The 24353-nt window shown below is 47.2% G+C and overlaps 1 protein-coding gene across 3 annotated transcripts in view; it reads right to left on the reverse strand.

The window, feature by feature from the left end:
* SRPX (sushi repeat containing protein X-linked) overlaps positions 1-20450 on the reverse strand; it is a 101857-nt gene extending 81407 nt beyond the window's left edge. The window contains exon 1 of one of the 3 annotated variants that reach the window (XM_027091472.1): positions 20263-20450. In XM_027091472.1, the coding sequence (XP_026947273.1) occupies positions 20263-20350 (88 nt within the window). In that variant the 5' untranslated portion in view covers positions 20351-20450. The remainder of the gene's footprint in view (positions 1-20262) is intronic. The other 2 variants (XM_027091474.1, XM_027091473.1) reach the window with 2 other exon arrangements.
* Between the last annotated feature and the right edge of the window lie 3903 nt (positions 20451-24353).

Genomic DNA, 24353 nt, shown 5'->3' on the forward strand with positions numbered 1-24353 from the left:
CTGGGTTTGCTTAAAGGAACAAAAGTAACTTATACCTGTGTCAGATACAGATACATGATCCTTTTGCACTTTCAGTGTGACTCCATAAGAGTAGTATTCTCCACTTTTTAAATTATGATTCTTGTATTCTCTCATCCTGGTAGATATATCTTTGGAAAGCAGAAAGTGTTTTCCAGTGATAAGCATTCCAATCATTTCTCTAAATCGTAATATTTATAAAACCTCATGCAAAAGAATTTTCACCATCTGCAACAAAGTCGAATCAAAAGTTATTTATCACGGTCTAATAATCTACTTGGTACCACAGTCAAGAAAATGTAGGAAAGAAAGAAAAGAAGAAACAAAAGAGAGAGAGAAAGAAGGAAGGAAATCATCTATTTGACCACCATGAAAATGATCATGTAACTTTAGAAAAACAGGTCACAAGATTCCAATTTCGGGTAAGATGGAGTAATCACACTCCAACTCGTCCTTCCTACCAAATGCAACTAAAAAACCTGAACAAAGTGCATTGAACAGCTATCTGAGGACTCTGAAAAGTAAACATGGAGAAGAAGGCAGAATTTGAAGTACCACTGAATTGGTGGTGACGTTCCCCTGGGAAGAACTCAAGTCAGCCCAAATACAGAAGTAGACACTGGATGCTGAGAGGGTTCCAGAAGAATCTCTCTAGCTCTGGTTCAAAGAGTGGGAAAGAGGATTCCTAATGCTCAGAGAAAGTGGGGAAAATTCTCCAGTTTTTGCTTGTTTGCTGTCTTTGTTTTCTTGTGTCCCAGTCCCCAGGTAATCTTGTGGTGGCAATGGGCAGCTATAGCAATAGCAACATAGGCCTGCAGGCACCTAAGACTCTGGGTAAGGGGAACTTTTCTTATTGGAGAAGCTGTGGTCTCAAGAGGGTGGGGAGATCACCCATGGCTTTTTGCCCTTCTCTGTCTTCCCCTTGCTTGGTTTATTTTTCTCAAGCTTTTTTCTCTATTGTTCAGTGGACTGTAGGACAAGATCAAAAGGTCTAACATTCAAGGCATCAGAGTTCAAGAAGGAGAGAAGAAAGAGTGCAGCAGGATGCAGCTAAAGCAGTACTTAGAGGGAAATTTAGAGCACTAGACACTCATATTAGAAAAAAGGAAAGGTCTCAAAACAATAATCGCAGCTTCCACCTTAACAAATTATATAAAGAAGAACAAAATAAATACAAAGGAAGAAGGAAATAATAAAGGTAAAAGCAGAAATCAATGAACACAATAGAGAAAAATCAATCAAACCAAAAGTCGATCCTTTGAAAATATTCATATAATTGATACAACTCTAGCAAGACTGACAAAGAAAAAGAAAGAAAGAAATTACCAATATCAGGAATAAAGCAGGGGATATCACTTCAGATACTATGTACAACTCTACACATAACTTTGACAACTTAGATGAAGTGGACCAATTCCTCGGAAATCACCAACTACCACGAATCACCCAGGATGAAATCAATAACCTGAATAGTCTCCAAATATTAAAGAAATTAAATTTGTAGTTGAAGTCTCCAGGTCCAGGTGATTTCACTGGTGAATTCTACCAAACATGTATAGAAGAAATAACACCAATTCTGCAGAATCTCTTCCAGAAAGTAGAAGAGGAGAAAACATGTCCAAATTCATTTTACAAGGCCAGCATTATTCTGATGCCAAAACCAGATAAAGAAATTACAAGAAAATAAAACTACAGGACAATATCTGTCATCAACATAGATACAAAAGTCCCCAATATAATATTACCAGATAAAACTCAGCAGTACATAAAAAGGATAATATACCAACATCAAGTGTCATATACACTGTGAACGTAAGGCTGGCTTAATAGTTTAAAAAAATCAATCATGGGCTTTCCTGGTGGCGCAGTGGTTGAGAGTCCGCCTGCCGATGCAGGGGACGCGGGTTCGTGCACTGGTCCGGGAAGATCCCACATGCCACGGAGCGGCTGGGCCCGTGAGCCATGGCCGCTGAGCCTGCGCATCCGGAGCCTGTGCTCCGCAACGGGAGAGGCCACAGCAGGAGAGGCCCGCGTACCGCAAAATTAAAAAAAAAATCAAACAATAAAAGAAATCAATCAATGTAATCTACCACATTAACAGACTAAAGAAGAAAATTCACATGATCATATAATTGACACAGAAGAAACATCTGTCAAATTTTAACATCATGACAAAAACTCCCAGCAAACCAGGAAGAGATGAGAACTTCCTCAACCTGATGAAGAAAATCTACAAAAAGCCTACAATTAACATTATACTTCATGGTGAAAGATTGAGTGCTTTCCCCCTGTGACTGGGAATAATGCAAAAATAAATGCAAATAATAATCCACCCTCACCATTCTTATTTAACATTATATTGGTTGTCCTAGCCAGTGCAACAAGAGGAAGGAAGGAAGGAAGGAAGGAAGGAAGGCACATAGATTGGAAAGGAAGAAGTAAACTTGTCCCTATCCACAGGTGGCATGATTATTTATAAAGAAAATCCTAAAGAATCTATGAAATAACTCCTGAGGTTAGCAAGGTTGCAGTATACAAAGTCAAAACACAAAAATCACTTGTATTTCTATATACTAACAAAGAATAGTTAGAAAATGAATTTTTTAAAAATATCATTTCCAATAGCTCCAGAAAACAAAATACTTAAGTATAGTTGACTCTTAAACAACACGGGTTTGAACTGTGTGGGTCCACTTATGCAGATTGTTTTCAATAAATATATGGTCAGCCCTCCATATCTGTAGGTTCCACATTGGCTGATTCAACCAACTCCATATCATGTACTATGTTTCTGAACTGTGGTTGGTTGAATCCATGGATACGGATTCTGCGGATATGGAGGGCCTACTATGGGACCTGAGCATCCACAGATTTTGGTATCAGCGGCAGGTCCTAGAAACTAATCCCTCGCAGATACCAAAGGATGACTATATAAATCTAAAAAAGCATATGCCAGACCTGTATACAAAAAACCTCAAAATGCTGATGAAAGAAATAAAAAATGATCTATATAAATGGAGAGATAACCGTGTTGGTGGATTAGAAGATTCAAAATAGTAAGGATGTTATATCTCCCCAAACTGATTAATAGATTTAACATAATTCCAATCAGAATCCCAGTGGGCTTTTTGGGTAGATGTAGACAAGCTTATTCTAAAGTTTATATGGAATTTTTAACCAAAACAATTTTGAAAAAGAAGAATAAAGCTGGAAGAAGCACACTACCCAATTTTAAGACTATTTACGAAGCTACAGTAATCAAAATAACATGGTATTGCTGAAGCAATAGGCACACAGATCAATGGACCAGAATAAAGAACAAACAATCAGCAAAAAACCTGCCAATTAATTTTTGAAAAATGTGCAAAGTGAATTCAATGGAATTTATTATATGTCAAGTATACCTCAATAAAGCTGCTTTAAAAAAACAAAAAACAAAAAAAAACAACCTGTGTAGGGACTTCCCTGGTGGTTCAGTGGCTAAGACTCTGCGCTCCCAATGCAGGGGCCCCGGGTTTGATCCCTGGTCTCGGAACTAGATCCAGTCCTGCATGCCGCAACTAAAGATCCTGCATGCTGCAACTAAAGATCCCGCACGCCACAAAGATCCCGTACACAGCAACAAAGATCCCGCGTGCTGCAACTGAGACCCGGCGCAGCCAAATAAATAAATAAATAAATTCAAACAAAGCAAAACCTGTGTATTCCTCTCACTGTTTTTTTTTTTCATTTTAGGAATTTCAGGAATGTTAAATGCATGAAGGGGGCCTTTGGGATTCATAGAAATGGAAAATTATTTTTGATACTGCAGCTGTTCATCCAAGCTTCTTTATCCAAATTTAGAAACTAGGTGAAAAATATTCTGTTACTTACTCCTTATGTAATCAGTGTCCTTATTAAGCATTCAGCATTGAATTTAACATTAGGTCCTGGAGAAAAAATAATATATGAAAATGTAAAATAATCCATTTCAGATTACAAATGAATTCAAAGAAAAAATTAAGGTCAAAGTAAATCTCTTAGATATTGATAGTGCCAAGGAACAACTAAAGCTCTTTGTTAAGGGGCACAAATGATGCAAGTTCCTTGAAATGAAAGGACATAAGAACACTTGAGGGCAGAAAAAAGTAGGTAGTGGGAGATTTTTTAGGGAGACCTAAAAACCAGGCTGGCTTGGAAAAGCATGGTGGGAGACACCCACGTCCACTTGAGCTTACAGTAAATGACCTGCCTCAAATTGCTAGTGGCCAGTGGTTACCTAACAGTCATGGTCAGCAATCTGTGGGTGTCTGTCACATAAAGTCCAGTGAGGGAGAGAGAGAAAATGGCTAGTCAGCCCTCTACAAGGAACAGAAATGTGTGCAAGTTGTTTTTTGGGAGTTCTAACCATAACTTATATTTGCACAGTGCATTACAGATCACTCCCCTAGGAGAGCAGGTGGCATTGTTCACATTTGGCAGATAAAAGCAGGAACGGGGTTGGTCAAGTTTATCCAGCTAGTAGGTGAATAATGATGTTGAGCATCTTTTCATATATCTTCTTTGGTGAAGTGTCTGTTAAAATATTTCCCCCACTCTTTAAACTGGGTTACCTGTTTTCTTATTGAGTTTAGAGAGCTCTTTATATATTCTGGATAAAAATTCTTTATCAGATATGTCTTTGCAAATATTTTCTCCAGTCTGTGGCTTGTCTTTTCATTCTCTTAACTTTGTCTATCAAAGAACAGAAGTTTTAAATTTGGATGAAGTACTTTTTTTTTTTGCAGTACACGGGCCTCTCACTGCTGTGGCCTCTCCCGTTGCGGAGCACAGGCTCCGGACGCGCAGGCTCAGTGGCCATGGCTCACAGGCCCAGCCGCTCCGCGGCATGTGGGATCTTCCCGGACCGGGGCACGAACCCGCATCCCCTGCATCGGCAGGCGTACCCTCAACCACTGCGCCACCAGGGAAGCCCCCCTTTTTCTTTTTTTTTTTTTTTACTTTTTATAGCTCATGCTTTTGGTGTCATAACTAAGAAAGCCTTGTCTAACTCAAGTTTGTAAGGATTTTCTCCCACATTATCATCAAGAAGTTTTATAGCTGTAGTGTTATATTTAAATCTATGATCTATTTTGAGTTACCTCTTCTTTAATAAAGTGTGCCTTTGATGAAAATAAGAGAGAGAAGTACTAGGGAGTAAAGAACAAAGGTGATGCCAGTACCAGTCAGCATTGGGAAATGGACCTTGGATATTCCCAGGACTCCGCATTTATTCCGTTCTATGGACCTGCAATGAATCTGGGCATGCCACATTCTGTAGCTAAACAGCCTCATACATTTGGATAGCTAACCTGGGGTCCAGCAATTAATCAGAATGCTCCCAGGAAACATCCTGGGAAATTAAGCTCACATTTCCAATACACTCTTCCAAACCAGCTCTGTAGTGGATTGCTTGCAAAGTTGGCCACCAACAATTCCTCCCACCCTGCACATGTATACCACTCTTCCCACCTTAAGAGGTGGAATCTATCCACTACCACCACCACCCTGAAAGCAGCTGTGCTTAGCAATTTGCTTTGATGAATAGAACGTGACAGGAGTGACATGCCTAGGCCTTAAGTGTCCTGGCAGCTTTGGCTTTCATCCCCTGGGATGCCATCTGCATGTTAAAAAGTCCATTTACTCTGCTGGGGAGAAAGGCAACTGTGGGGGGGGGGGCGAAGAGAGAGAGAGAGAGAGAGAACATAGAGAATAGGAGACTGTAAAGAGGTAGAGAGAGAGGCCCAGCCGTCCCAGCCATTCCGGTCATCCCAGATGAAGTGCCAGACACAGGAGGGGAGCCATCTTGTATTTGCCAGCCCCATATGAGCTGGCCCGGCCAACATCACATTAAGCAGAGATGAACCATCCCCACTGAGCCCTGCCCAAACTGCAGAACCATGGCCAAATAAATGGTGGTTGCTGTTATAAGCCACTAAGTTTTAGGATGGTTTCTTACACAGCAATAGCTAACTGAAACACTCCTCAAGCTTCCTCGTAGAAGTCTGCCTTACAGTTCGCTTCCTAACCTAGACAGCTCTATTCAGCAGGCATCAATTCAGCAGTAGAAAGAACTCTGAATCTTGGGTTAAGTTCCAGCTGAGCCATTATTTGTGTGAATGCCCCCAGAAGACTCTAAGATGAGGTGCAGGTGGTTCATTTGGGAGGCATCCCGGGAGGCACACTCACAATGACAGACTGGGGAAGAGAGGCAGGGAAGGGAGGAAACTCAATAAACGTACCGCTGGCTGGGCAACCGTGGCTCCATCCTACTGGGGACTCTTCCTCCCTCTTTTGCATCCAAACCTCAGCTTTATGTAATTTCTTTCCCCATTAAGGCTACTCCTCCACTTTTAACTTTATTTCATCCAGGAAAAGAAAATAATAGTGGTAAGGTGGGGGACTGGTAAGAGAGTGACCCCCGCCAGGCATGAGGTCTCAGAGATGTCCTTGCTTCTACAGCTGCTTCACCTGAGAGGATGCTCCATCCTCCATTCAAGCTCTTTTGCACAAGACCCCATAGGGACAACTTTAGGCAGAGTTGATGGTACCCACCGTCCCCAGGCCCTCCGCCTTGAATCAGCAGAGACAATTAAGACAGCATGTGGCTTGTGCCATTTTAATTTTGGTCATATTTTACACGGCTAACAAAAAGAAAGTTAAAAGGATAACTTTTATAAATGAAGGCATTACCCTTGTCCAAGGGAAATTTTTTTTCCCCCAGTTTAGTCTCCTTCTATTATTTAATTTTCGGCTCATTGTCTAAAGCTGGAAAAGAGGCAAAACAGGAAAAAGGCACCTAACTCTGTGGAGATCAGCACAAAGCAAAGGCCCTCAGTAAATGCCAACTCCGGTTCCCACCAAGGGCATTCCCGAAGCCCTGGAGGCTGACTGTTGGCATTCAGCACAGTCAGAACCAAAAAAGGTCTAGCCTTTAAAGTAAAACCAGACAGCGGAACAAAAGCAACAGCGTATGTGGTCTTCCAAGGGCTCAACTGTCCTCCACAGAGGTCAACTGAGATACAGTCAAAATCCAAGAAGGGAGCGAGGCTGCAGCGAGGCCTTCAGCAGAAGGTTCCTGATCGAGGCACTGGCTGAGGGAGACTCTGAGGCTGGATTCGAGCTCTCTCTTGCTCCATATTCACACTGGGGGGCCATCACATCGCCTCTGTTTCCTGGCAAACATGGTGCTTCTGCTTCTTTACAATTCTGCTCAGAAGGCGAAACCACATCGAGAAGCTGCCTCACCTCCATTTAAACAAAGACACAGAAAAGATCTGGGCAGCAGAACTCGGGGGATTCCTCTCACCTTCAAGCTCGAGCCTCACTGCCACTGGGATTTTCAAACTAAGTGACAGTACAGCATTGACAAACTCTCTGACGGCAAAGAAATGAAAAGCGTTCACCTGCAGGTCCAAGGCTGTGACACCACTGGCCCTGATAGCAAAGGAGAAAGTTCTAGAATGAAAGGGAGGGAGCTGAGCTCTGAGAAGGAACGCACAGCTACCCTGGGCTAAGAGGCTCTGTCTGGGGACAAACCACCTCCTCAGATCTGAAAGCTTCCTGAGACTTTACATGGACAGAAAGAGGGCCACTCACTGTGGGCAAGGGCACCAGCAAAAGCCACTTGGACCACGCTGACCTGGAAAGATGGGTTTGGGATTTGCACGAGGAAATTCTGCAGGAGAGGAAAGAAGAGTATTCTGAAAGGAGACAATGTTTAGAGGAGGAGAGAAATACATCCCAATGGCTGCTCCCAGCTTTCTTCACATTTTAATACACAAAAACGTTGCAAAGAACACAACGTTTACAACAGCCAAACGTTGGCAGCTTTCAACTGGAGTAAACTTCTTTTAACCAAGTAGGCACAGAACTGCCTAGCAGGCCAGAAGTGGGACAGATGGTGTTACCCGAAGATTTTTTTTTTTCGTTCTTTCCCCTCTTTATAGCCTGCAGTGCTCACTGCCACCAGTAAATGCTCCAGGCAATTCGATGTCATCTTCCCAAAGGACCTGTGCTGAAACCCAAAACACAGTTCCCTTTAAAAACAACAAATAAGAAACACTAGTCTATTAAGATGCTGTGAGAAAATAACTTGGAAATGTCCACACCAGTGGTTCTCACACTCGAGCGGGCATCAAAAGCACCTAGAGAGTTTGTTACAACACGGTTGCTGGCCTACCTTCCCCCAGGCCCAGCTTCTGATTCAACAGCTCTGGGGTGGGGCATGAGAATTTATGCATCTATTAAGTTTGTAGGTACTGCCGTTGCCGGTGGTCTGAGGACCACACTTTCAGATTCTGTGGTCCTTGTTATTTGTTCTCTCCCAGAGGGGAACAATTACGTTAGCATATCGATGACCCTGAGCCATCCTGCAGTAAAGAAACCTACGGAACTTATTTACCATGCATTCTGCTGCCCATAGAACATCTAGGAATCTCTCTGGGAAGCAGCGCTTCAAGGAAGCCACTTTGGGAAAATGTTCTACTAGGGATGGTCCTGACCAGCAGAAAGATCACAGGCTCCTGAAGGAACAGCCACCAGCAAGAGGCAGACAGCCAAGTCAAAGCCTCAGCAGCGATCGGGGTAAGGGGCAGTGAAGGGCTTCAGGCCACACCATAGAGCAGGACTGTGGCAGGGCAGCAGGTCTGGAGAGCCCCGAGCCTGCGGTCCAGAAACCCATGCAGCATCCAGGACGTCTCAGGAGGTAGCCAAGGCCAGTCTGCCTACAGCTTTGGATCAGGACCCTAGGCCTTGGCCAAGAATTGGTGAGAATAAACGGTCCCAGTTTCTAGAGGCTATCAGGAGGTTACCAAGCCTCAAACAGAGAGAATGAAACACCCAGTTATCTGTCAGATAAATGTGTACAGGGCTAGTTATAGCATGCTGGCCTAGGCATCTTAAAAGACCCCCTGACTAAGGTCGAGACGAGTCCTGAGCTGAGCATCATGGTGAAGGCGCAGGAGCCACAAACACTTAGGGATCTTGTTAAAGGGAGGCTCTGATTTCATAGGTCTGGTTTCTACATGACTGTAGAGCTCCCTGGCCAAGCAGGTCTCAGTCTATACTCTGAGTAGCAAGGCCCTAATTAAGGGGTTGGCAAACTATTTCTGTCAAGAGCCAGAGAGCAGATACTTTCAGCTTTGCAGGCCATATGTTCTCTGTCACAACTACTCAACTCAGCCACTTATCACCAAGTAGCCACAGACAACACCCAAACAAATGAGTGTGGCTGGGTTCCAGTGGCACTGATATCTAAATTTCAGATAACTGTCACGTGTTACGAAGTAGTCTCCTTTTGATTTTTTTCAACCACTTGAAAAATTTAACACCATTCTTAGCTCACTGGTCATACAAAACCAGGAGTTGGGGTGCTCTGTGGCTTGGCAAGACTTAGTTTGCAGACCCCTACCACAGATTGCTGCTCTCCCCACCCCAGGTCTGCCAAAGCGAGACACACAGAGGAGGGGGGATCAGGGAAACCTCGTCTCACCAGACTCCCTGGGTAATCCCGATGAAGCCTGTCCAGATATTGGGTTGGCCCAAAAGTTCGTTTGGGTTATTCCATACCATCTTACGGAAAAACCCGAACAAACTTTTGGGCCAAGCCAATACCACTGCTGGGCTGGGAACTACTTATTCACTCAAAGCCCTGAAACGGTGGGAGGGCCCCCCCTTTTAACGCTAACAGTTCAGCCTTCCTGGCTTGCCCAGTTCGGGGGGGGGGGGTTGGGAGGCTTCACATGAGGGGTGGGGTGTGCTGTCCTGACTTCCCCATTGGTGTCAATCTCACCCATCCTCCAAGGGGCTGCCTTCTCCCTAAGCCCGGCGGCGTCGGTCTCTGGCACAAAGATGTGTAGCCCCTGTGTCTTTAAGGGTTGGTCAGTTGCAGAAATTCTCAATCCCAGGACAGGGTTTTGCTAGAGAGGCAGGGACCGCCCTAATCACACTCGTGTGGCCTTTTTTTTTTTTTTTTTTTTTTTTGTGGTCCGGGCGCCTCTCCCTGCTGTGGCCTCTCCCGTTGCGGAGCACAGGCTCCGGACGCGCAGGCTCAGCGGCCATGGTTCACGGGCCCAGCCGCTCCGCGGCATGTGGGATCTTCCCGGACCGGGACACGAACCCGTGTCCCCTGCATCGGCAGGCGGACCCTCAACCACTGCGCCACCTGGGAAGCCCTGTGTGGCCTTTCTTAAAGAGCTGCAGTTATTTCTAAGCTGCAGCTGAGCTGCTGGGCAAAGGCATGTGAGGACCCTGTTACCCATCACCGAAGATGTGCTTTGCTACTGCTGGCCGCACTCCAGGCAGGAGGACTTCAAAGGAGATGAAGTCGAGTGCACCCCCGAAGAGTTGGGTTTGTTTTTGAGTTAGAAGAGGGAGCAGAAAACGAAAGTCTGTACACACTTATCTCAGGAATGTCGGGGACTTAGGAAAGGAAGTCTAGAAGATGCCATGATGACGGCAAAGCCAAGGGAAGAAGGGAGAGAGGAGGGAGGACAGCTATTTGGCGGCCCTTATAAACAGGCCAGCTACTCCGTCTTGGCAAAGGGCTGAACTCACCCAGCGGACCAGTCCTTCTCAAATTTCACTGTGTATAAGAATCATCTGCGGGACCTTGTTGAAATGCATACGCTGATTCACTAGGTCTCGGGTGGGGCCTGAGCTTCTGACTTGCTTGCTAGGCTCCCAGGTGACCCAAGGATTCAAGCTCGCCAGGATGCCGCTGACACACAAGCACAGCTTTTTGTTTTGTTTTTCTTTTTAATAGAGGCAAACCGTCAAAGCACATGGCGCCCATAGCTCTTTCCCACCTGGGGCTGAGCTACGGACACCCAGGACTGCAGCATAGATGGGTGTCCAGGGAGTTGTCTACACCACAGCACCCACCATCACACCCGTCCAAAGGGCAGGCGGGGTCTCACACCGTGCTGCCCTCCACTCTAAGTCTTGAGTTCTGGACCTGCCTCTCTATCCTTTTCCTACTCAGCACAAAGTCTGTCCCCTGACCAAGCCCTGTGCCCACGCATTACACGTGCCTAGACAAGGCATCTTTTTCTAATCCACCCAAAGGCACCTTATGGACTAGCCGCGCCCTGCAGCCAGCAGTGAGAGGGTGGCAGGCATCCTTAGATGACTCTCGCCAATATCCTGCCACAGCTGGCAGCACAGACACTGCTTTGTCACTCAACCCTTGAGTGGATGCTATTAATGAACTGAGCTTTCATGACATCACTTAACCAAAAAGACAGATAATCTCAAGAGCTGATAAAAATGTAGAGAAATCAAAACCATCACACACTGTTGGTGGGAATGTAAAAGGGTACAGTCACTTTGGAAAACAGACTGGCCGGTCCCCAAATGGCTAAACACAGAGTTACCATATGACCCAGCCATTCCACTCCTAAGGATCTACTCAAGAGAAATGAAAACATATGTCCACACAGAAACTTGTATATGAATATTCACTGCAGCATTACTCGTAATAACCCAAAAATGGAAGCAACTCAAATGTCCATCAACTGATGAACAGATAAAATGTGGTCTGTCCATACAATGGAATATAATTCAGCCATAAAAAAGGAGTCAAGTACTGATACCTGCTACAATATGGATCAATCTTAAAAACATTATGCTAAGCAAAAGAAGCCAGACACGAAAGGATGCTGTGTGATTCCATTTATATGGAACGTTAAAAATAGGAAAATCTGGAGACAGAAAGTACTTCCGCAGTTGCCTAGGGCTACGGAGAGGGCGTGGGGAGCAATGGCTAAAGGGTGTGGAGTTTCTTTGGAGGGTAATGAAAATGTTCTAAAACTGTGATGGATACACAACTCTGAATATACTACAAGTCACTGAAGTGGTTTAAATGGGGAAATGGTATGTGGATAATATCACAATAATGCTGTTAAAAACAGCATGACCTATCAGCTGGGGTGCTCGAAGCAAGTGGCATAGAGAGGGATCCTTTGGGACCTCGACAAGACGGGGCAAGGGCTAGCTCTGGGGCAGCAACTTCTCAGAGCCCTGAGGAACACCCAAGCAGCCCCGGGTGTGAGACTCTGAGATTGCGGCCAAGTGTTGGTATGAACAACCACGCGGAAATACACCAGGGCACGGCTCTGGGAGTGCCCGAGGTGCCACTGATCCTTGCCTGCCTATCCCTGGTGCCCGGCCCGATGCCTAATGTGTAGTGGCTGCTCAGAAACTGAACTCTGTCCCTGCCTGTGGAGGAAAGGGAATCCTGGAGTCGGGGGACTGAGTTCTAAGGCCAGCTCTGCTTCTAACTCCCTGTGTGACCCCAGACAAATCCCTTCCACTCACTGAACCTCAGGGACTCATCAGTGAGACGTGGGGAGTTCCGTCTCGGGCGCCCTCCCAGGCTGAGATGCCACATGAATTAGGTGGCCCATGCAGGGGAGCCTGGATGTGGATGAGAAGCTCCTGTGGGCATCTAGATAGAGCCCGAGACACCCAATCAGCAGGTCAGCCCCGGCCAGAGGTGTGCTCCCTTACAGATTTCACCGAGACCCACCGAGAGTCCCCCGGGGGCCAGGCTCCCTGCTCGGCCACAAGGGCACAGAATGAACAAGACCCCAGTGCCTGCCCACGTGGCTGAGGCCGTCGGGTCCGTGAGTAGCTCCTGGTGAAATAGTATGACCCTCCTCTTTGAAAAGCGGACTTCGAATCGAAGTGGAAACAGGATTTCAACCTCAGATATTTAAAGGAACCGGAGACTTTGTGTGGCAAATGCTGAGTCAGTGGCAACAAGTCTGTCAGAGTTCCTAGAGGGAACGGCCACACTGGGGGCAGAGTCTCAGAAGGCCGGGGACGTGGCCAGGCCACCGCTTCCTCACCCCTCCACCAGGGGCCGCCAAAGCTCAGCTCAATTCTCGCTCGCCCCGTGGCCCTCATTGAACCAGTGTTTTGGAACATTCTTGAATCCCTGGGACTGGTAGGGTCATCAGCTCAGCCACCCACACAGCTAGCGGCAGGCCAGAGGCATTCAGCAGAGGGTCCTGGGCTGCGCTCGGTATGGAAGAGATAGATGTTCATCAGCCCTAACTGGGCAGACGCTGCAAAGAGCCAGTGACAACAGGGGGAACAGCATGGAACCCATCACACAACAGGTCACTGTAAGAGCAGGGCAGAAGAAACAGGGCAACGATCTTTCAAGGCCAAGGCAGAAAGTCCACCCCCAAATTCTATAATTGGATCTATTACTCATTAAAAAAAAAAAGCTTTAAAACCAATATACTCAATTTACAACACCAAACCTCTGGGATAATCCAAGCCACTATGTCCAAACCCATTTATCCTCCCCCTGGAGAACAACGTATAAAGAGGCATGCAGTATGAGCTAAGGATTACGGGGCAGTGAATCACTCAGCTCGGGAATGATGACTCCAGAAGTTTCTGGGGCTAGAGTGTGCCCGGAAGACCCACGTGCAACCAATTATCATCTGGGCAACTTGGGAGCTTAGCAAAGCTACCAGCGACTTTTCTCTCAAAGAAGCTTTATCCTTAAATCTTTTATCTGAAAAATCCTGCCCCCTCCCCCCAAAGTCCCTGGTGTTTCTAAGTCTCCTAGAAGATTGTCCTGGGGCGATGTGAAATTCAAGAGCCTCAGCAATTAACTATGCCCCAACTTGTTGCCTGTCCAAATGGATCTTTCATTCAGAGTCCTGCCAATTGCCTCTGACACCTCGCCTTTCTTTCTCTTTGGGGATTAGCAGCTTGGAAATTCTGGTTAAATCCTGCAGGGATATTGAAATAGAATGTGTTGATTCCCTGTCACAATGACCTCAATCATTCAATCAACCCACAAATAGCCACTAAAGATCCTGCCCCTAGTCCCAGACACTGTGCTAAGTGACGCCATGCTGTGCCAAGATGCCAGCCCAGACCTGCAGGTAATTACCACCTATGATTAGGACTGTTTTGTTTGGTGTCGATTTTTAAATGAGGAGAATGGGAAATTGTACCGCTGGTTATAATTCTGGAGGCCACCTGATCATTGGTTCAAAGTTCCCCTACTCTGGCAACTTCATCGTACTTTCTATGTTGACTTTTGTGCCCATTAAGTGCACATTCTCTCATAGAATTCACAAAAGTATCTGGTGAGGAGTGATTTTGAATTGGGATAGGGCCTTCTCCCCAGAAAAAGAACACCCACACAGATTTTTGTTTCCAATTTCAAAATGTTCTTAGAGAAGGAAGCCCAGAGACACCCTGCATTAACCTTCCTTGGGCCTGTAGTTGTCACTACCACTGGCATCAGCATCGCTCAACATCACTCTGCAATCTCCGGGCCCAGGGTTCCTGCGTGGCTCCTCTCTGTGCTTCACAGGGCTTGTGGACCCATCTGTGTTATAATATTTACCCCCATGGATAACCTGGGGTCTATTTCCCCACAAGACAGAAAGCTATTGACAGAAGGAATTCCCTACCTTTTTCATCCTAGTATCCCATGCACTCCATCCTTCCATGTCCACTTTAAAAAGAAAGTCTCTGGATAGAGCCAAGGTTCCAAGAGAGCAGGCAGAATTCATATATCCAAGAGAAAGATCCAGGCTTAAAAGACGCCATAAACAATGGCCAATAAAAGCCGACAGTCAAGAAATCACACAATCAAGAACTGAGGACTAATACAACATTGTAAATCAACCATACTCCGATAAAAGTTAAAAAAAAAAAAGAACTGAAGGGCTGGCTTGAGAAATTCCTTATGAACTGGAACCCAGGCAAGGCGATTATTCACACTGCTATTTGGAAATGAATCCTTAACCTGGGTATTGATCATAATTTGGCTGCTAGAATTTCAGACTACATTACAACCTGGCAAGTCAACCTTCTTCTCGTGAAACTCGATCTTCACTTTCAATTACCCATTTGAGTTGCATTCTCTGAAAGGGGAATTGATGTAGCACACATATTTGCGTTGACTAAGGAAACCATTCAACCCCTTTGGAAGGGGCTCTAGCAAAGCAGCCAACAAAAATAATAAATGCAAACTCCGGCTTGTGGCTGCAGTGTCTCTCATCTTACAAACCCCAGCGGAGAAGGTTATTGCTTAAAGGGAGGGTGTTCACGGATTTAAAAGCAAACCTCTACAGCCAGCAAGGCATCGTCCCTGTGTATGTAGGTTCATGGTGGCACAAGCCCTGTTTACCTGCATGCGTGTTTCTCTCAGCTCCTCCGGCCAATGGTCTGTCACCCGAATTGCAGGAACTATTAACTCGATAAGTACAAATATCCACTTGGCTCCAGGGTCTTGGCTAGGCACCGTGGGAAATACAGAGGGGTAAGACAGAGCAGTGCCCTTCCTTCATGAGCTCAGAATCTACAAGCGTAAAGGAATGCATAGCTCATTGTAAGGTATGGCATGTATGATAAATATCACACGAGAGATATGAAACACCGTGGGTGTTTAAAGGAAGGCAGAAGCTTCCCAATCAAAGGATCAAGTAAAAGTTTCATCGAACTGGGGGGTGTCGCTGGACAATGGGCAGAATTTAGACACACATGTGGCTGCGGGGAAGCATTCCAGGTGCAGAAAGCAGTAATCACCAAAAAGAGGGAAAATGGGACTCCAGGTCCATAAAAACAGGTAGTCTACTTTAGCCAGATTTTAGGAAGCCAGGAGAGAAGGACTGGAAAATTAGGCTGTGGCCAGCTGCCCTGTTTTTTTTTTATAAATTTATTTATTTATTTTATTTTTGGCTGTGTTGGGTCTTCGTTGCTGCGCACGGGCTTTCTCTAGTTGCGGCGAGCAGGGGCTACTCTTCGTTGTGGTGTGTGGGCTTCTCACTGCCGTGGCTTCTCTTGTTGCGGAGCACGGGCTCTAGGCGCGCGGGCTTCAGTAGTTGTGGCACGCAGGCTCAGTAGTTGTGGCTCGTGGGCTCTAGAGCACAGGCTCAGTAGCTGTGGTGCACGGGCTTAGCTGCTCCGCAGCATGTGGGATCTTCCCAGACCGGGGCTCGAACCCTGTGTCCCCTGCATTGGCAGGCAGATTCTTAACCACTGCGCCACCAGGGAAGTCCTGCTCTATGTTTTTGAGTAGAGCAATGCGATCAAAACAGTACTAACGTTGCCTCAATTTTAAAAATTAGAAATAAAATGTTAAAAAAAACAGTACTGAAGTAAAGCTGTACTTAAAAGAACAGTATCTGGCCATAAAAAGTAGAATGAGTTGCTATAAGAGAGACTAAAAGTGAGAATGTTATAGAAATCACCGAAAAGAAAAGGGCAATATTTCAACTACAGTGTGAGGAAGGTCTGAAGACGGTGCTTTAGCGATGGTTTCTGGTGTCTCTTTCAGCTCACAAATCTGGGAAATGAGAAACAGTAATAGCAGGATACCGTACTGAAAGTGTTATCAATAAGAAAATGCCAGTTGAAAATGCCCTGCTCTCCCCAGCATTTTCCTTTTTAATGCAGAGGAATTTTGTCAGCTGATTACATGTTTTAAACCCAAATAGAAATATCTAGCCTAACCTGCTCCTAATGTGACTTTAATTGTATATCCTGAGCCAGGTGTTCAGTTCCTAATACTTATCTCCAAATGTGGCATTTTAAAAGACTGCTTTGGCTGGTGTGCTCTGGTTTGGCTTTTAGCCAACCCCACTCGGTTTTCCTGGCTGGTGAAACCACACTACTTTACCAGTTTTCTCCAGGCATCAGATTCATGGAGCCTTTCTTAGTTGGCCATAGCGTTCATCCTCCATCTTCAGCCTTGCTTGCAGAAGGAGGTGCAGTGAACCTCCAAAATCTCAGATGTAAATGAGGCTTCAAGAGTTCAGGGCTTCCCTGGTGGTGCAGTGGTTAAGAATCCGCCTGCCAATGCAGGGGACACAGGTTCAAGTCCTGGTCCGGGAAGATCCTACATGCCGCGGAGCAACTAAGCCCGTGTGCCACAACTACTGAGCCTGCACTCTACAGCCCGCGAGCCACAACTACTGAGCCCACGTGCCACAAGTACTGAAGCCTGCACGCCTAGAGCCTGTGCTCCACAACAAGAGAAGGCACTGCAATGAGAAATCCGCACACTGCAACGAAGAGTAGCCCCCGCTCGCCGCAACTAGAGAAAGCCCGCGCGCAGCAATGAAGACCCAAGGCAGCCAAAAATAAATAAAATAAAAAGAGTTCATTTAAGAACATAATAAAACGGAAATGCAAAGCAAAACCACAATGAGGCAGCGCCTCACACCTGTCAGAATGGCTATTATCCGAAAGACAAGAAACAGCAAGTGTTGGCAAGAATGCGGAAAAAAGGCAACCCTTGTGCACTGTCGGTGGGAATGTAAATTGGTGCAGCCACTATGGAAAACAGTATGGAGGTTCCTCAGAAAACTAAAAATACAGCTACCATATGATCCAGCAATCCCTCCTCTAGGTATTTATCCAAAAGAAATGAAAACAGGATCTCAAAGAGGTATCTGCATCCCCATGTTTACTGCAACATTATTCACGAGAGCCCAGTTACGGAAACAGTCTAAGTGTCCATGAACCGATGAATGGATAAAGAAGATGTGGTATACACATACAATGGAATATTATCCAGCCATAAAAAAAAAGAATGGAACGTTGCCATTTGTGACAACATGGATGGACCTAGAGGGCATTATGCTAAGTGAAATAAGTCAGAGAAAGACAAATACCGTATGATCTCACTTAATATATTGTGGAATCTAAAAAATGAAACAAACAAGCAAAACCTAAGCTCATAGATACAAAGAACAGACTGGTGGCTGCCAGAGGGGAGGGGGAGTGGGGAGTGGGCGAAATGGGTGAAGGGGATCAAAATGTACAAACTTCCAGCTTTAAAATAAATAAGTCATGGGATGTAATGTACAGCATAGTAACTATCGTTAATAATACTGTATTGAGAGTAGATCTTAAAAGTCATCCCAAGAAAAAAGAATTTTGTAACTACGTACAGTGATCGATAGCAACTAGACTTACTGTGGTCACCATTGTGCAGTGCATACAAATATCGAATCACTATGTTATACACGGGAAACTAATGTGTTATATGTCAATTATACCTCAATAAAAGCAAAACCAAAGAACAGAGTAAGAATACTATCTTATAGGCATACAAACGCAATCCAACACAGACAACTTTGCTATGAATTTTCCATACATTTCATGTGGGTTTTTATAGACACTGCGTCTTTGCTAGGCCGCAAAGAATAAATCAGAGAGCCAGAAAAGCTGCATCAGATTCAAAGATGGAAGAACTCCAGAGACCTTGTAGAAGTGGGAATGGGAATGATTTACTCTCTCTCTGACAGATTTGCTATTAAATCTCAGATGTTTATATAAGTGGGGGAGGGGAGATGCCGATGGGGCCCTAGATCCCCATCTCCCTCTTTCAGAGGTTCCTGATTCCAGGCCTCTTACCAGAGACACAATGTCCACTTGCTGAGAGACTGCCTCTGAAATGATCTTCAAAATCTCTCTGTCACCCAGCACTTAGGGTGAACTCAGCTGACATGATTCACCTCAGGACCCACAGGCCTAGAGAGTCTCCCCTCCCCAGCCTTCCGAAACCTCTGGCTTGGACTGAAATACCCTCCGTTGGAATCAACAGCCCCAGCAGAGCACATTTCCTGAAAGACCTCATTGGGATGTGCCAACTTGGGGGAAGCCTGCAGGCTGGCGCCAGAGGGAGCTGGGCCAGCCAGGGCCAGTTCCCAAAAGTAGTGAGCGCCCAAGCTGGAAACCCACGATTCTGTGGGTGGCTGGGTCCTGGCAGCAAGCTACGCTGTATAAGGGTAGAAGCTGAGGGAAGGAGAGCAGAGGGCAGGGTGAGGGAAGGGAGGAAGGTCAAATGGAAAGAGAGAAGAGGCCCCTTGACTGAGGAAGGCTCTGCCAGACAGATGTACAGGCGGCTTAGAGACGCCTCCCAGTTCAGCAGGAAAGGCTGCTTCTAGCTTCTCAACTTCTCCCCCTGCACCCTGTCCAGTACGGGCTTGCCCCTCCCCTCTACCTTCATATTAACCCGACTCCTGCTTGGGGGGTGGGGGCACTAACCTGCCCGGGGAACAGGGGGCTGGCCCTTGCCTGGCACAGAGGATAAAGTCTCCTTTCCACTTTGCCCTGAATCAGTTCCTACCAAAAAGCTTAACACTTACAACAGTTCAAAACGCAAATGTTCCTCACTTTACACGTTTGATTCATTCATTCATAAGGGGATGTGCAAGGAATTTCCAGCAGCCATCCCTACATCTCCCAAGCATGCCATCTGGGAACCCTCCCCTCTCCATCCTTCACCCAGAACTCGGTAGGTTCGTTTCTCAGACCCCAGACTTAAACCACCCACAGTGTTGAAAGTAAAGCCAGATATTTGCCCGCCACGTCACCCACTTTCCCATTAACACTAAACTAAAATGTGTCCATGGATTTCCTCTCCGGGGCGACAGGGGTGCATCCATGTTCCCCAGCTCCCCCGAAGCTCTTTGCTATCTTAAGACTCTTGGATGAGGGAGTCAGCTGGACCTTTTTAAAGGGCATCTCCAAAAAAGGTTTTGTCCACACCAGAAGAGTTCTAATAAGTACCAGGGTCCCCTTAGATGCTACAGACCACGCCCCCCAGCAACAAGAAGCCACACCCCCTGTCTAGCAGAGCCCGCGTGTGTAGTCCTCTTTCCCTGGGGCTAACCAAGCGCCTGCCACATGTCACCGCTCTCAGCTGGCACCTCTCTCCCGGAGGTGCAGACTTTCTCGGAATCCCCAGCAGGGGGGGTTGGGGGATGCGGGAGAGGCTCCGCCCGGGCCTTCCACGAGAGTCTTTTACTGTGGCTCGTGCCCTGCAGCCCCAAGGGGTGGCCTGGGGCCTCGAGTTGGAGGGGGTAGGGGCTCCTTCCAGGATGAGCTGCCAGCCACCTGGTCCCTGGCCGCAGGCAACTGTGTGAGAGGCAAAACTCCGGCGGGGTGAGAAAGTAACCCGCGGCCAAACTTCTCCTGGTCGCCTCCAGCGCCAACGGGGGTTTGATTGGTCCCCCTGGAACCCCAGGCGCAGAGGGTCCTCCAGCTCACGGCGCCCGGCGACGGGATGACAGTCGACTCTCCCCTCCTGGTGCCCGGACGCGAGCCCCGTTCCGCGTCCCCCGCTCCCCCGGGCGGCGAAAGACGAAGTCCACGCAAACAAAGGGCGCCCCGCACCACCCTCCGGACCGAGCCGAGGGTCCCGGCGCCCAGCTGGGGAGGCTGGCCCGCCTACCCTACCTGGGAAGCCGCGGCTCGGCGGGACTCGAAGCAGCAGCAGCAGCAGCAGCAGCGGCAGGAGCGCGGGCCGGAGTGCGGGGCTCCCCATGGCGCGCCCGGCGCTGCGCTCGGCTCGGCTGCGCGGCGCGCTTCCCGGGGGCGGGAGGAGACCAACCCGACCGAGGGGCTGCGCGCGGCTCGCGGAGGCCAAGCTGGAAAACTCCTCCTCTCGCCTGTCTCCCTCCCTCCCGCCCACCCGGGGCCGGCCCTCCTTCCTCCGCCTCCCCGGAGCGCTGGCGCGGCTGGGGCTCCGACCCACCCCCCTCTTTTTGTGCCAGCGCTTCTTCTGGAAGCGGGGCTGACACTCCCGCACCCGCTCTGGGGGCCTGAGCGCGCCAGGGGCGTGCCCTAGCAAACCAGATTATCCTAAAATATCTTTTTGTTCCCCAATTGCGCGCCCTTTCACCACGAATACACACACTGGTGGCCCAAACACCTCCCAGATCCGGGGCCCCTACCACAAGGTCATCTGTGCAGAAAGCTACGTGAGTCACACGGAAAGAGAAGGGATAACCGAGGGGGTCCAAGAATGGCCCACCGCGGCAGGTTATTATCGCCAAGTTCGCGGGTTTGACCCTTCGGACCACGCCCCAAGTTCGGTGTCATTATGCCCATCCTATCCAAGAAGGAACGACGCTTAGAAACTTGCCCAGGTTCATGGTTTCGGGCAGAGCAGGGATTTGAACTTAGGTGTGTGGCTCTGCCAGCGCCAACGTCCTTGCTACGGCTTTTTGGTTTCTCTTTTGCAAGGGAATGAATCAAGAGTTCGTGCCGGCTGCACTGCAGTTTGGGATGGGGCTTGAAGTACTCTTTCTAGGGTCGGCTGATGGGCGAGCACAAGGCCCAGAAAGTTCCCCGCCCCACCCACAGCCTCGGGAATCCAGCTGGTGTAGTTTACTGCAACCAGATTTCCCCATTTCCTGGATTGTTCGCAATCACTCCTAGGACACCACGATCAGCCTGGAGCCTCCACCCTGTGGCCTGGCGTCAGGATAGGGTTTCTAGGTGCCTGCAGGACGGATCAGGTTTCTTCTTCGAGGCTTTCTCAATTTTTTTTTTTTTTTTGGTAAACCCCTAAGGCAGGACCTCGCCCCTTTCCTGACCGAAGGAGATCTTAGCTAAGGCAGATTCCAACTAGGGCGGCTGCATTTGGTCGTGTAGTATGGGCACTGCACGATGGCCCCGAAGGGGCAAGTGGGTGCCAAAATCCAGCTGCCTCTGGGGTCACAAGAAGCCTGTGCCTTGGCAGGGGCCATGTTCGTTGTGGAAGGGCAGCTTTCTCCTCGCCTCAGCAGTCTGGTCTGTTAGCTAGGCTAAGGGCCCTGGGAACATCCATCCAGAGGTTTTCGATTTTTTTTTAAAATCTAGATGGTGTGCTCTTTTCCCAATTCTCACAAAAACCTCTGCCTTGAACTACCATCTTATCCCCTCCAGTGCCTGGGGAGCTTCGCTCCATCTCCTGCGGGTTTCTCCATTACTGCTACCTCTCCAAGGATCCAACAACCCCTCAATAACCCTCTAATCACAGGACAATGAGGGAGGTCAGGCTCTTCTGTGGCCTCCATCACACCAGACTCTCCAGGGAGTGGTTCTCAATCCTGTGCACACACAAGAGTATCCTGGGGGAGCCTTAGAGAAATACCCTATCTGGACTCGACCCCAGACCAATGAAACTAGAATCTTTAGGGATGTGGCCTGGCGTTTGAACAGATGGATTAGTGTTGTGCCCCCATGCTCAGTGGTGCAGGTTTTACAACGGGATAAATTCTAGGCCAGTGTTCCTCAACCCAGGCACTATTGACATTCGGGGCTGGATTCGTGGTTGGGGAGGGTGGCTGCTCTGTGCGCTGAAGGATATTTAGCTGCATTCCTGGCCTCTATGCCCCAGAGAGCAAGTAGCAAGCCCTCATTTTACTCACTTGTTAACAACCAAAACATGTCTCCAGAAGCTGCTGGATGTCCTCTGGCAGAAAAATTGGCCCCAGTCGAAGACCACTGCTGTAGGCCCATGAGTGGGCACCCCAAATTCTAGGTCTGGGTTGGTCTGTTAATGGGCACCCGGTTAATGGGCACCCCAAATTCTAGGTCCGGGTTGGTCTGTCCAGTGGCCTTCCTTTCCTATATCACCTCTGAAGCAAGCTTTGCTCACAAAACGCGGCACACATTCTATTATTGGGCTGACAAGGAACACCTGGCTCTCTCCTAGCCCCTGAATCTGGCTGAATTACAAGCAACACCACATTCGATGTTAGGAGTTGCTTTCTTTGCTACTTTAGAGCAAATTCCAATCAGATTTATAATAATAATTATAATAATAGTTATAATAACTATTATTTTTATTTATTATAATAATTATTATTACCAGGCCTCTCTGGTAGAAGGGATGAGGGCAGAGGGAAGCTTAGAAGAGATTATCCATCCATCCCACAATATCTTGGTAGACAATAGGATGGTTAAGTAGATTCGTAATCTATCAAACAGCTGAACCCAGAAGATGGGGTAATGAGTGGATGGAAACAGGAAGAGAAGCCACTCAGGGAGGGCCACAGAGCTCTGATCTCTTCCTGTCCTGCTGGTCCTAACTACTAATGAATTGGGAAAAGATGCTGTTGGCATGAGACACAAAGATAGGCAAGAAATAGGTTTCAAGCATCTCTATAGGCAGGAATGCTGTATTGACTCTGAACATTAAAAGGTAATAAGGATAAATACGATGCCCTACATTAGATCTCAAAATCCAACTACACAGATGCAGAGTACGGGAAACGTGGCTTCTCAGTAGTACCTACCATACTTAGTTGCCTACAGGCTACGACAGACTTCCCAGGCACCTCAGGGCGCTGCTGACAGTGCCTGTTCTGTCCTCTGAAGCATTCCAAGCGCTGGGCAAAGCGCCAAAGGTGAGAAGGGAACACAGCCCTCAAGGTCTGGCACGGGTATGTGGGGGGCATGTGTCTTTCCACCGTGTACAGTGTGGAGGAGGCTGGATTAAACAGCACAGCCTTTGCCCCTGACTCAGAGCAGAATGACCCACAGTGGAGAAGGAAGGAAAAGGAGTCCCAGGATTCCCCGCCCCTCCACTTTCTTCCTTGAACTTGTAGACTCCAAGAAGCCATTGAAGGAGAACCTGGCAGCCCCCTACCTACTGCAGGCGAGAGATTTCCTGAGCACGTCAGTCAAGGCCCTTCCCTCCATGTGCCTCTACCATCTTCCCACACCTCTTCATCCCCCCACCCTCGCAAACCAGTTCTTCTCTTCCCACATCCCTCCAGCGTAAAGGACCGGAAGTTTAAGGGGAACATTGGTGGCTCACTGTACCTTGGGAAATGGTTGGCAGTAGAATAAAAGTTGAGGAGACACTCAGGAGTGATGCGACCTAAGACAGTGCTTCTCAAGCTATCTGTGGCGAAGGACTGTTTTTCAAAATTTCCCAGTCCGAGCCTGGGATTAGCAGATGCAAACTATTATATATAGGATGGATAAACAACAAGGTCCTACTGTATAGCACAGGGAACTATATTCAATATCCAGTGATAAACCATGATGGAAAAGAATATGAGAAAGAATGTATATATATATATTTATGTATAACTGAATCACTTTGTTGTACAACTGAAATTAACACAACGTTGTAAATCAGCTATACTTCAATAAAATAATTTTTTTTAAAATTCCCAATCCATTTTTGATCAAGGCTTTTCTAAAATCAATAAACATGACTCACTAGAAAAATAAAATGGGAACAAGTCAGAGAGGAGCACGGGTGTAGGGACTGCACTTTGAGGAGCACAGTTATAGTGGATTTAGTCTTTTCCATCCTGTACTTATACAAACTACAGACCACACTAAACTCTCCAGGTTTCCGAGAACTCAAGACTCAAAGGACAAGGAGATCTGACCTCAGTCTACTGGAATCATGCTAAATGAATGCCAGAAGGGTAGGGTGAATTGGGCTGGTACTTTTGCTCTGGTATCTGTTAAAAATCTAGATCCGAGAGGGTTAAGGTAAGAGTGCTCAAGATCAAGATGAAAAAAAGCTAATGGCAGTCCAA

The sequence above is a fragment of the Aethalodelphis obliquidens genome, unplaced genomic scaffold, assembly GCF_003676395.1.
Source record: "Aethalodelphis obliquidens isolate GAN/ISIS:26980383/991018 unplaced genomic scaffold, ASM367639v1 scaffold71, whole genome shotgun sequence".
Classification (NCBI taxonomy): domain Eukaryota; kingdom Metazoa; phylum Chordata; class Mammalia; order Artiodactyla; family Delphinidae; genus Aethalodelphis; species Aethalodelphis obliquidens.